We start from the raw sequence: 13,885 nt of genomic DNA, 5'->3' as shown, positions 1-13,885 counted from the left end.
TGGCCACAGTGTATACCAGGTCTTGGAAACCCACTAGTGGTGATTTATCTACTGACAACTGCATTTTCCAGAACTATCCAGAGGTACCAGGACGGCAACGGACACGTTCAATATGTGACTTCTCCTAAATGTTCCACTTCGGCAAATGAAAAGACTCTCCTTAAAGGAAGGAGAACAGAATGGGAAAGACAAAGCCTTTTCAGTCTATCCATCAGGTCCTGTGGGAGAGCCCTGAAGGTGGAGAGCAGCCTAACGTTGACCTTGTGTGTGTGAGAATGCATTGTAATTTTTACCTGACAGTGTTAAACATGCCATTTGGACAGGGCAGGGCCGAGAGCAGCACTTAAGCGTGTGGGGTCTGGAGTGTGATGGGCTGAGTTCAGAGTCAACTCTGCCCCTTACGAGCTGGGGGCGGTCAGATAGTTTGCTTTCCCTCTCCAAACTTCAGTTTCTTCAACTGCAAGCTCAAGGCAGTGGGATTGCCCTCCTTGTAGGGTCATTCTAAGACACAGATAAGGTAATATCCATGAGCTATCTGCATGAGGGCTGGCACGAAGCCCAGCCTCTATAAAGGTCGGCAGTGGTGATTTGGGGTTTCATCTTGCCCCTCACCCTGAGCCAGTGAGGCTGCATCTCGGTGCTGGTTAATATTATTCCCATTTGATTCCTAGCTCAGTCCCACAGACACCGAGCCTCCTCAGCGCACCAGGTCCAGGGCTGGGTGCCATGTTGGGAGCTCGTGACAGACGTGAGTCTTGCCCTTGGGTCCGGTGGACGAAGCAGATATCAATCCAGTCGTGAAACAATCGAAGCTGGCGTCCCAGTGGGGGAAAGACGGGGTGCTACAGACCCATGGGACACGTGGGACATAAGATCCCCTTGGAGTCGGAGCACCCTATTTCAGCAGAGACATTCAGACAAGATTTCAGGGGTGTATGGGCATCGGCAGGGTGGAGAGGAGATGGGCACAGGGGGGCCAGCCTGTGCAAAGGCTGGGAGGGCCGGAAGTGACTGAAAGAGCTCCACGTGGCTGGGACAGAGGTTGGGAGTGAGGGGGAAGGCAGGTCAGGGATGGGACTCTGGGGAGGCGAGTGTCGTGCGCATGAGCCTGTAGCTATGAAGAGGCAGAGGTGGGAAGGGGGCCCGGGGGATGGTGTGTCATCAGGTGTTTTTGCTGTCATTACCGTCATCCCGGCTCTCCTACGTAGGCTGTTAGTGCCGAGAGACATGCATGGAACCTTTTAAGAGGTTAAGAATGAGTCATTCCATAGTTAATGAAAGGCCAGGGAATGTTAATCCGCATCCCCCTCTCCCCGGGGCGCATCTAAAATGCCTGAGTTTGACAGAGTTAACAAGATGGGCTCTGAGTCATCGGAGAGTGGGCAGCTGTCAAATGAACATATTGGCTTATTGAATTGGAAACAGTTACCTGGAGCCAAATTTTTGTTCCTTGGCTTTCTGAAACAGCAACACACTCCACTGGGGTCCTGAACAGACCAGGGGGTGGTGAGGATAAGGGCTTTGGAGTTAGCAGAACTGGAGGGATGTCCAGGCTCTGCCATTGACCTTTCTGAGCCTCGGTTTCCCCTCCTCTGTAAAATGGGGCTACTAAATAGCATTTCTGTGAATCCAAACAGGGATTGTATGTGCAAGCACTGGATACATGCTTGGCTTGTGCAAGGTACTCAACGTTTTCTTTATAGCATGCTTGGAACGATGCTAGGTTCTTTTAAATTGATTTTTTAGAGTGGTACGATGTAGGATTAACTCTCTCCTACCATGTTATATTGGACACTTTAATGAACAGAGAATGCTATGGGACACATATATCCAAGTGGGAAGAGTAAATTATGAAAGTGGGGGTTTCTGGAAAACAATCTGAAAACCCTTTCCAGTGCAACAGCATGGAGCAGAGGTTGTGCCCCAAAGATGGCTGAGAACACAGAGATCACACAGGGAAAGAGACCAACCCCAGCATAATAGGTGGGGACAAGAGCCATTCTGCACAGTCTGCTATAGGAGAGAAAGCCTCCTTCCTGGTTCTGGGATTGCCCACATGGGTCAGTTACAAGTTAGCAACAGAACTTCTGTGAGCTGCCAACACCACATGTCATGAAGGCTCGACACTGGCCATGTGGATTTGGAGCAGTTCAGGCTGGAGTGTTGCAAAGTCCCAGGGCACAGAAAGGCTAGTGCCAGTACAGCTCAGCCTGGGCTTCTGGGTGTATCAGAAGCAGGGCAATGTAAACATGGGAAGATTCAAACAAGATCAGAGAAGCAACATTTCCTCTAGCCCCAAAGTGGCTGGGGCCTCACCAGGGCCTTAGTGAGGAGGGGTTAGAAGTTAATATCCTAACCACACTGTAAATTATTTATAGCTTGTTGCATAAATAATTGTACTTAAATTAACTGTTTAGTAAACAGTTTACAATTCACTGCATAGTGAGGTTAAGTCACTGTACATGAATCTGTGTGCTGTTTTTACAAAGCCCTTAGTGAGAGAGAGCCTTCCAGGTTGGGCTGTAGAGAGGTATAGGGGCTAGGCAGACCCAGCTGACATCTGGTGACAAGATGCCTTCCAAGCCTGGAGTGCCCACAATGGCTCCCAAGGCCTCGTGTGATCTAGCCTAAAGCTGAGCTCACATCCTACTCCTCTTTCCGTTGCTCCAGCCACCTTGATCTCCCACCCTTTCTCAAACAAATCAGGCATACTCCCAAGGTGGGCCTTTGCACGCTCTGGTCCCTCTGCCTGCATGGCTCTGTACCCATACCCCAACATGGCTGACTCTCCCACCACCCGGAAGCTTTCATCCAGGCCTTACTTCTTCCGTGAGCCCGACCATTCATTCATTTCAAATGGCAATTCCCTCCCTGCCTCCCGCAGGAACAATCTCATCCATACTTATTCTAACTCGGAGAGAAATGATCTGCTTTAACAATATTCTATCCTTTTTCATTCATTATTATTATTATATTTATTGCCCCCTGTTCTGGGGGAGAGGCAGAGATATGTTTGTTTTGCTCACCGGTGTGTCCCAAGCGACTAGACCAGTTCCCGCACATAAGGGGCACCCAGGAAATGTACACTGAGCATTCAGGGTGGGATTTGTGGGAGTGTGTGGGCCGCACACCCCACGTGGATGCTGGGAGCCCTGGCCGGTTCTGAAATGAGGTGCTACATGAGGACAGTCCAGAGAGGGGGACTGGACCCCAAGGAAGAAATGGGCCCACTGCGCTAAACATGCCTCATACTGAGCCGATTTCTGAACTGGTTTCTCCTGTTGGTCCTGTGCTCAAGTGAAAAATCGGGGGTTCTCTTTGTCCCTTTCATTCATCATCTGTGTGCATCAGCGTCCAGGATCCAAGATCAAGGACCATCTCCAACGACTGTCCTCCAACATCCCGGCGCCGGTTTCGTTTCCTTCTCACCTCACACTCGAAAGTCATTTTGGCTGAATATAAGGTTTTTGGCTCACATTTTATTTCTCTGAGTATATTAAATAAGTTACTCTACTTTTTTTCTAGTATAAAATGTTGCTCTCACAAAACAAACTGATGATAGCATCATTTTTTTTATCCCTTACAAGTAACATGCACTTATTTTCTAAATCACAAAGGATTTCCTTTCTTTCTTTTTAAAAATCTAATAATCTTGTGCTCGCTTTGGCAGCACACATACTAAAATTGGAATGATACAGAGAAGATTAGCACAGCCCCTGCACAAGGATGACATGCAAATTTGTGAAGCGTTCCATATTTAAAAAAATAAATAAATAGAAGTCTAGTAATCTTACTAGAATATGTCTTGTATGTGTGTTTTCAAGTAGAGTATGCCTTTTTAATATGTAACAATATGAATATGTAACACTATGAAACAATATATTTTTTTCCCAAGAACATTTTCCCAGCTCATAGCTTTTCATATGCATTTTGTAATGTGTTTTGGGTTCCTCCCTAGGGAACTCTCTTTCTCTTTTTTTTTTTTCAAGTAGGCGCCACACCCAGCATGGAGCCCAAGGCAGGGCTTGAACTCATGACCCTGAGATCAAGACCTGAGCTGAAATCAGGAGTTGGATGCCCAACCGACTGAGCCACCCAGGCACCTCTCTTGGGAACTCCTATTATATGTATATTCCATCTTTTTTGCCCATCCTTAAACTTCATCACTTTCTTGCAAACCTGTTTTTGTCTTTCTTCATTTTTTAAAAAATTTAAAACCTTTTTTTCTTTTTTGCATTTGATTTTCTTAAGACATTATCCCACATTTTCTTCTTGTTTAATCTGTATCGAAGATGACATTTTCTTAAGGCATTATCCCACATTTTCTTCTTGTTTAATCTGTATCGAAGATGACATTTCCTGTTTATGTCTAATTCTTTTCTCAAGATATCTCTTTTCTGAGGTTTTGTGCTTCTCTTTCACAACTTACATCGTTTTTAAAAATTTTAAGTTCATTTTGAACTAGTATATTACATTCCCTTCTGTTTTGTGAGACCATTTTCCTGGTATTTTCTCATTGTAGGGATACTATTTTGTTATTTATTCTCTTTTCTAAATGATTATGCATGGAATGAGACTTCACTATTTTTGTGTTGCTTATTTTTATGTGACATTAGTTTTCATGAACTTTTAGAGGGAGGCGGGGCTCAGGAAGGCAGTTCTAAATTCATACAGCTCCAGCCTCGTTTTTGTGTAAGGTTCAACGTCAGGTGATCTGCTTTCTGAGAGTTCCAGCTCTGCTTCCACCCCTTCCATGGACCTCTCACTTTTGTCTCTGAAGTCCCGGTCCTGCTCAATTCTGATTGTGCTTCCAGAAGTTTCTTCTCCACGTGGCAGTTTGTTAGAGAAGGGACTCCTGCTGGGTTAGTTTTTAGAATCCTTGGTAGGTGCCTTGCACTCACCTGATAATGGAGAAGCATGTCCCCTCCTAGTTTCAGTGACTATTGAATGGTTATACTGTGATTTCCAATAAATACCCAGTGACTATGGAGCGGGGGATTCTCCTCCCTCATATTTCTCAGACACCACCCCATTGCTTCCTCCTTCCTTTGGACAGATGATGTCCAGCAGGTCTTGTAGCTTTAAGTGGTCGATCCCCACCTGCCTGTATTTTGAATTTTGTGGGGATATTTTATCATCTAGTTTTGTTGTAAATTTTATCCATAAGTTTTCGGTTTTATTATCTTTGTTGTTCTGTCAGTTTTTCACCTGGGAATTTAGAGCAATTTAAAAACTGCTGTCATGACGGCCATCTTCCCAGAATTTTCCTTATTTCTCTACTTCGAAGTAATTAAATTTCTTATGATGCAGCTGCTTTAGTTGAAACTTCTCTAATAACAACTGACATGTATAATACTTCCTGTCAGGCATTATTCTAAGCAAGTAGATATGCATATTTGCATTGATGCATATGTATGTATATGTATATACTCTTCACTTAATCAGTCCCAAAAACCTGGGGGCTGGGTAATATTTTCATTTCTTTTCTACCAACGAGGAAACTGAAGCACAGAGAGATTCAATAACTTGCCCAAAGTTATGCAGGTGGCAAGTGGCAGATGTGGGATTTAATCCAAGCAATCCAGCTCCCGAGTTCATGCTCTGATGGGAACAGTGATACCCCACAGAAGCCACATGATGATACCACCACACAGTAGTGTGCCCGGCTCTGATGGTGGCACCATGGGGCCTAGAAGACACAGCAGCAAGAGAAGAAGTGGTGACTGTGATCAGCGTGAGATATTTAGTGGAGGCGGACAGCAGGAGAGCCCCCGGAAGGAAAGGTAGCCATGCCAGTGGGCCTGGTGGGACCTAACAGCCAGGGTAATACTCAGTGTAAGAGTGCTAAAGGAATTAAAGATGACAGATTTGGGGGAGGATCTACACTTGACCTTTGAACAACACAGGGGTTAGGGGCACCCACCCCCCAACACAATGGAAAATCCACATGTCACCCTTGACTCCAAAACTTAACTACTAATAGCTTACTACTGATCGGAAGCCTGACTGATACCAGCAAGTCAACTAACACATCATTTCTGTGTTACGTATGTCCTGTACTGTATTCTTACCAAGTAAACTGGAGAAAAGAAAACGTTACTGAGAAAATCATAAAGAAGAGAAAATATGTCTACAGTACTGCACTATCCACTTATAAGCGGACCCGTGCAGTCCAAACCTGCATTGTTCAAGGGTCAGCTGTATATGAGATGAACTCTGGGGACTCCTGGAAATGCTTGAGGTGTATGGCTCATGGTGTTGGGATGAGAAAGAGGTTGGGATACATTTACTTGTGTCTGTCTCTCCCCTAGATGGGGTGAGTGTCCTGAGGGCAGGGACCAGCACAGAGTGTGCGTGCTCAACATCGATGGTGATTCAGTGAATCAGGTCAAGTAGGGGTTGTCTGACAGGCATGGCTTCAACGTTTTAAGCCTTATTGAACTGAATGAAGATATTTTGTGTTTGTTACAGGTGTCCTATTGGGACAGCACTTCCCATAGGAGCTAAGATCTCCCTTTGGCCACTCCCTGCCCCCCATTCCAGCCCCGGGATTGAGTATCCATATCCATACTTTACCATTTGCCTGGAAGTTCTGAGAATTGGGACAGTGGTCGCGAAGGGCCCAAGTTTATGGCTTAGTGGAATCGAGTAATGTTTGTAGAATGACTTGTACAAAAGGTTTCTCTGATTCTACTGACACCAGGTCACGTGTTTCTATTTAACCCAGAAGTTTTTATTATGGTGCCTTTTGTGGAATGTAGTTACTTATCCAGCTCTTAAACTTGAACCACGTTGCAGGGAACTCACCTACCCTTTGTCTGACACGCCAGCCAAAGACAGAATCTACATCTCCTGAAATGTAATTCAGAACAGAGGATTGCGTGAGTTCAAGGGTTTCCCATGTATCAGGCCAGAGCACTCATGCTCATCTTGTAACACCCCTACAAGCCCAGAAAATATTTCCAGCTGGCGTGGCAAGGCTTACAATCCATGCTTCCCAGGCAATTTCTGATTTACTTGATCGCTTATATATTTACTGATCCCGACCATGTGTCAGGCCTTGTGCTGAGTGCTGGCGATGCTGAGGGAGGTCAATGCCTGCCTTTGAGGATATCTCGAAGTTGGTGGAAAAGAGAGGCAGGTGGAGAAACTGTAGAGTACGGTAAACAGTCTTTGGAATCAGGTTGCCTGCAGGGAGTCCTGGCTCTCTTAAGTCATATAAGTCTTCCGTACCTGTGTATTTTCACCTGTGAAATGGAGACAAGGAAAGTGTGTACTTAATCAGGATATTCTGAGAATAAAATAATGCATGATAGTTATACAATCCTTGGGGTACTATAAGGGTCCAGTAAATATTAATTATTATTCCTGATGTGTTTTGTCTATTTTCCCTTTTCCTCTGCTTTCAGAAATGTTTTTAATCCAATTCCCTATTTTTTTTTAAATGCCAAACACAGTGCTTGCTTCAGAAGCACATATAATAATTGCCAAACACAATTACGTTGTAATCTCAATGGTTTAGTTGTAATTTGGGCAGCTTGGGTGCAAAGCATACTGGGTAAAATCAGGCTGGGTGGGAGATAGATACATGCCTTGTGCAGCCAACTCATTTTTCCCCTCCAGCCTTGATGGGTCAGAACCTCCTGAAGTCCTCCCAGCCCTACTGGAGTTGGCCTTGGACCTAAGAGGGCTGCGCCTACTTGATGGGGCCTGAGGCCTAGTCACTGAGCAAGGTGAAGAGGAGGCGGGGATCTCTGCGCTTCCTAACCTGCCCAGTTTACTCTTCTCAGTATGCTTGTTTGCTCCGTACGGGGGAAACAGGAGGTATCTATTCAAACAATCGCTAGAAAAAGAAGTTATTTTAAGCTCATTCTTAAAAAAAACCAGATTCTGCTTTCCTGAAGGCGCCCCTGTCTGTCCTCGCCTCTGCGGCTGTCACCCTGGAAGGCCGCTCCGGCAGCTGGGCAGCCGGGAGTGGGTTTGGCCTGGAAGCAGCAGCTGCATCTCTGGAGCTGGGTTTCCGGTCTGCCCTGTACCCCAGAGCTTTAGGCAGAGCCAGGGGCTCCCAGCTTTCCTTCTTCCTCCTGTTGCTCATAAGCAGCCCCAGAACTCTTTGCTTGGGAAAATTGTCCTTCCTGTCTCCCTGTGTTCTGGCTGTCTCATCTTGCCCTCTGCTCCTTGATTGTGTGTGTGTGTGTGTGTGTGTGTGTGTGTGTGTTTTGTTTTGTTTTTTGGTTTTTTAAAAGGTTGTTAGAGTGGGAAGCAGTAAAGCAAAGAGGTTAAGAGGTTAAGAGTGAAAGAGACCAAAGTTTTAATGTCAGAGCTACTACTTTCTACCTGGGTGACTTACCTCTCTCATCCTGGCTTCCTCATCTGTAAAATGGGGATACTACTACTACTAACTCAGACACTTGTCTTGAGGGGTAAATTAAATGATTCGTGTAAAGCACTTAGCACAGGGCTCAACATGTGTCATGTGCTCAGAAACTTCTAGCCATTATGATGGTAATTATTGTAGCTGCTGAAGCATTCCATGGGGGACGCACAGCAAAGAGAACTAACATTTTTGAGCATTTCTTTAGGCCATGCAATGTCCTAAGTCCTTCACATTCACCATCTAATGTAATTCTTTCATCTCTCTGAAATTATTACCTTTATTTTCAGATAAAGATATTGAGGCTCAGAGAGGTTAAGAAACTTACAAGAGAGACTAATGTATGTTGTTAAGAAAGTCAGGATACTGGATATCCTGGTTGGGGAGTGACCAGAAGGGGGCGCCAGGGAGACTACCGGGATGTGGGCGATGTTTCATATCTGGTTCCTGGATACATGAGTGTGTCGACCTTATGAAAATTCATCAAACTGCAGCTTGATGTTGTAATTTGTTCACCTTCATGTGCACATGTTATTTCAATAAAAATTTCAGAAAAAGGGGAAAAAAGCAGCAGTAGCTTTCCTTTAGCCACACAGAGCCAGCCCTTCGTGCCTCCACATGGTAAGGAACAAGCCTTCTTGGCCTGAGTCTGTAGTAGCTTTTCGTAGGCTCAAGGCCCTTCCTTACACAGTAGAATGTTTCATCCCCAGGAAGCTTGGGTTCAAAGCCTGTTCAGGCAACTAAGGAGGGAGCAGGATCATCAGAGGGGCGTCTGAGGGCCTGACTCTGCCCAAGGGGGCCTCCCTGGGCAGGTCCAGGAGGCCTGCCTGGAATCAGCCACTGGTGGGCTCCAGGGCAGATCATAGGACCAACTGGAAGACGAAGCCAGCTAGGCTTGCCACGTTCCCTTCCTCTGAGAGAACAACTTTCGTCCCCTGGCCCAACCAGGTACCCTCTTTCCTTCCACTTCCAGGTTCTTTGAGGAAGCTTCCACTCTTGGCTCCTTAGCTAGGTTCCTCCTACCTGTCCATTGGAGCTTGGATTGCTCCAGTAGAGGATGATACATTCTCTCGGTTTTCCTCCCATGAGGCTCATGACGCAAAGCCGGAGAGAGAGCCAGTTCCAGCCTGGGCTCCTGTTTGGGGAAGACACAATGGAAATTGCAGTTCTTCCTGTGGATAAAGGAGTAAGGAACCCTCAGCTCTGTCAGCTGGATTCTACCTCTCTCCCCAGAACCTCATTTCTTTAAAGAAACATTCAAACTTTAAAATAGTTTTAGATTTACAGAAAGTTGCAAAGATAGTACAGATGGCCCCTGTACGCCACCCACATACCCAATTACCTTGATCGTTAGCATCCCCTGTGAGCATGGTGCATTTGTTACAACCGAGGAAGCATCATTAGTCTGTTGCATTAACTAAACTCCAGACTTTATTTGGCTTTTACTAGTTTTCCATGAGGGTTCTTTTCTGTTTCAGGATTCCATCCAGGAGATCCTGCTGTAGTCAGTCGTCATGTCTCCCTCGTCTCCCCTGGCCTCTGACAGTTTCTTGGTGTGACCTTGTTGGTGAGAACACTGGCACTTGTGAGGAGTATTGATTAGGTATTCTGTAGAATGTCCCTTAGCCAGTCCCTGAGGCCTTTCGCATGATTGGACTGAAGTTCGGTGTTTGGGAGAAGAAAGTCTTGCTCATCACGTCCTGTCCAAAGCCCACGCTGTCAACAGAGGCTGATGAGCAATGAGGTTCCTTCAGATCACTTGAGTAGGATGGGGTTATGTCAGGTTTCTCCACTGCAAAGTTACTTGTTCTCCGTCCCCTTTCTGTACTCTTTACTTTGGGACTGAGTCATTTAATGCAGCCCACGCTCACGGCCCACCCCAGCTGCTCTTAGTCATCGAGTTTATCTGATGCAAGGCTTGTAAGCACCCGCAATCATCGGATGATTCGCGCAGGTAGAGACACAGCAGCTCCCAGCCAGACATCCCAGACACGAGCACACAGATAATATAGACAGACACCTAAATGAGTTCATATCCACAAACACAGACTCTCACAGGCCCCAATAACGCAGATACTCGAGAAATCAATAGTTTTGTCATTCCATGTCTCTTACTGGCCAAGCGATAAATCAACTAGGATTTTAATTAACACAGCTTCTGAAATCCCACTTTCTTTCTAATTCTAAAAGATCTTAAAGGACAAGAATGGAGTATGCCTCGGTGCGAGCTGGGGCTGGCGGGGGTGACAGAATGGTGAGTCTGGGATCTAATCAGGCCTCCCGGGAAGGGCCCAGGCCAGGGGCAGTTTGGCGGTGCTGATGCCCTTTTGCTCCCTATGTGGCTTTTCCATGGCCCTTTCCATTCCAGACCTGAGGAAGGGGATGTGAGTGGGTCCTGCTCAAGGGTCCAGAGCTCTTCCCTGCCCAGTACAACAGGCTTCCTCTGTGCCCAGTGCTGGTTCCCAGGTGCCATGATTTAGCTGCCTTGCAAGCCCTGTGTTTGGAAGGAGGGAGCGGCAGTAGCCCATGCCAAGAAGCCACCCCAAGGGGCAGCAGGGTCACTTGCCTCTGCGATTGAAGGGAAAAGGAGGAAGGATGCTAGAAGGACGAAAATGACAGCTGGCTTCTGCAGTGTTCATGGAGTAAATGAGTCAGTGAGCGAGGGTCTATTTCCTTTCCTCCCTCTTGGAAGCTCTTAGGTCAGTCTGCTTCAGCTCTCTATCTCTAGAACATGATGATCAGAGGCTCTTGTATTCTCTTTGTCCCCTTTCTAACCATGTTAGTCTTGGGCCACTCTTTGTGAAAGCATGTTTAAAAATGCTTTCATTAATAAAATAAATTTTAAAAAGGTTCACATTCGGTAACCACACAGCCGACCGTAGCTCCTAGTGACATAACCAGTATTCAATAATTAGGCTCCTCTGTTTTCTTTTTCTTGTAAATACAGTCTGCTAATGAGCCTGACTTCATGGCCTGTTGCTTGTCTGGTCATCTGCTTCCAAAACTTCTGGGCCTCCCTCTTATTATCTATGAGTTGAGATAACAGAAGATAAGAGGGGTAAGGGAAGTGAGCGCAAGAAACAGTGATGAGCCTATAGCAGGGGTTTCATAAACATCAGATGGCCTGAAAGGGAAACCTCTGGAAATCGTGGGGTGCTGACAGTCACTGTGGTGCTGTTCCCCGGCTGCAGGCTGCACCTGATGCAGGCAGACTCGGTCCAACGCTGGATGGAGGACCTGAAGCTCATGACGGAGTGTGAGTGCATGTGCGTCCTGCAGGCAAAGCCCATCAGCCTGGAGGAAGATGCTCAGAGTGACCTCATCCTGGCTGGCGGCCCTGGCCCCGGAGACCCCCTGCAGCTGCTTCTCAAGAGGGGCTGGGTCATCAGCACTGAGCTGCGCAGGATCGGGCAGAAGCTGGCCCAGGACCGCTGGGCGCGTGTGCACAGCATGAGTGTGCGTCTGGCCTGCCATGCCCGCTCCATGGTCAGCGAGTACAGTGCTGTCAGCAGGAGCTCCTCACAGGAGATGGGCCAGGTCAGCTGCCCCGGGGTGGGTGCGGGCAGGCGTTCGCAAGGGGGATGCCTTCTAGAGGCATGGGTCTGAAGTGCTTGGAGGTTGAACTTTTCCTGCTCCAGCACCTCCCTCCTCTTCCAAAGAGCAGAGAAGATAGTAAGGACCTTTAATGAGTACCTACCATGTCCTGGGCATTGAGCTAGGTGTTTTCACTCACCCATCCCATTTAACCTGCAATACATGCAAAGCAGACAGAACCACTGTGAGAGGCTATACAGGGGAGCAGTGCACCCACTTTAATGCCAGACTGTCTGGGTTCAAAGGTCAGCTCTGCTGTGTGACGTTGGCAAATTACTTACCTTTTCTGTGCTCCAGTTCCATCCCATTAACAAAATGAGTAATAGTACTTTTTCATGTTATTTACATGTAATGAAACATTAAAAACAGTTACTGAAAAATATTAGCTAGTGTGAAGTCCTCACTGTATTGATGAGGAAACAGAAACTCAGAGAGCCTAAGGAACTTGCCCAAAGTTATGCAATGAATGGTATAAGCAGGATTCAGTCTACGTTTTTCTGATCCCGAAGCCCACAATTTCGAATCTTCTTTTCCAAGCCCATAGCAGAGCACTGAAAATCCCCTTGTCATTGTTTTTCTTTCTTCTGGTATTCACTTCCCAGCTTACTGCTTTACCCTTTTCCTTGCTCCACTTCACAAACAGCAAACTTCTATTCATCCTCTGCAGCCCAGCCCAAATGCCCCTTCCTCTCAGAAGCTTCTCAGATCCTGCAGCACAACTAAGTGCTTGGTTTTCTTTTTCGAGCTCGCAAAGAAGCTGATGATGGTGTCTTGCCATCCATACAACACTGTGTTATCGTTGATGGGCATGATTCCAAAATCAGATGATTTGATTCTTCATCTTTATACCCCAGAGAGCCCCACGCAGTAGTCGGTCCTCAACCAGTGCTTGCTGAATTGAATGAACTTTCTTCTGTTTTTACCACAGATTGAGAAACTCTTAATGGAGAAATGCTCAGAGCTCTCGGCAATCACAGAGAGGTAAGCCTGGCTGCTGGATGAGACTGGACAGCCTGTCCTCAGTCAGGGGAAGGGGCTGGTATCTTCTTCCAGGGGGAAAGGGGGAGTGGGGTGGGGGGCTGGTGGTGGTCTGGAAGCTTCCTTTTGCTGACTTTCATCAGCAACCTTGAAAGACTCCTTTGGGCTTTTCTGCCCATTTTCAGGCCCTAGAGAGAATGTAAAAGAGGAGAGGCCCAGGCACAGGAAAAAAGAGGATTATTGAGGGTTAGTAAAAAGGAAAAGGTTTTCTGTAGCTTTGGGAACCCCCCCCAACCTGATCCCCAAAGTCAAGACAAAGTGAAAGCAGACACTCACAGCCTATACCCACAGACACATAGGCAAGGATCTGACAGACACACTTGCCTGTACATAGATATATAAACATACACTCATATATTCACAGAAATACACTCACACCCTCTTCTCTGTATCTCACACACATCAGCATGTACATGTTTACACCCAGACGCATACAGACGCTCAGCCTCACATGTATACACACCCACTGTCCTTACTCTCTCCAGCCCCCATGCCCTGTAAGAGAAACATGGGACTTGGTCTCCCTTAGGACCCTTGTGGGGTCTTTGGCCTTCCAGTAGAACATTCTCAGGCCCTCGGGGTATATTTAAACCTCATCCACCTCCTGTTCTTCCCACCTGGGGAGAAAATTTTCAAGGCTCTTTTCTGTAGACAACCACTGTAGATGGCCATTTCTTCTAGGGTCTTGAGTATTACCACGCACCAGCCGACCTGGCAACACCAGCAACCTCCCCCTTGCAGCTCCCACCCCCACCCCTAGACCCTGGTGCAGCGATGGTGGGTTCTCTCAGGGAGGAGCCCAGAGGAATGGGTCTGACCCCTGGCTGCTGGCCTTTCTTCCTAGTGACGTGGACTGTTAGCTCCCATCTTGACCAGCAC

General features: G+C 46.8%; 1 protein-coding gene and 1 non-coding gene across 5 annotated transcripts in view; both read left to right on the top strand.

Annotated features, from left to right (window-relative positions):
- The window catches only part of INSC (INSC spindle orientation adaptor protein), a 126,738-nt gene that overhangs the window by 43,058 nt on the left and 69,795 nt on the right, over positions 1–13,885 (top strand). For all 4 annotated transcript variants that reach the window (XM_046014273.1, XM_046014276.1, XM_046014274.1 and 1 more), the window contains 2 exons: positions 11,566–11,911; positions 12,897–12,949. In XM_046014273.1, the coding sequence (XP_045870229.1) occupies positions 11,566–11,911; positions 12,897–12,949 (399 nt within the window). The remainder of the gene's footprint in view (positions 1–11,565; positions 11,912–12,896; positions 12,950–13,885) is intronic.
- LOC123950124 lies at positions 3,655–3,761 on the top strand. The gene has a single exon (XR_006820128.1). It is a non-coding gene; the product is annotated as a U6 spliceosomal RNA (small nuclear RNA).

The sequence above is a fragment of the Meles meles genome, chromosome 8 (genome assembly GCF_922984935.1).
Source record: "Meles meles chromosome 8, mMelMel3.1 paternal haplotype, whole genome shotgun sequence".
Lineage (NCBI taxonomy): Eukaryota > Metazoa > Chordata > Mammalia > Carnivora > Mustelidae > Meles > Meles meles.
The sequence above is the reverse complement of the archived record's forward strand: the minus strand, read 5'-3'. Positions and strand labels throughout refer to the sequence as shown.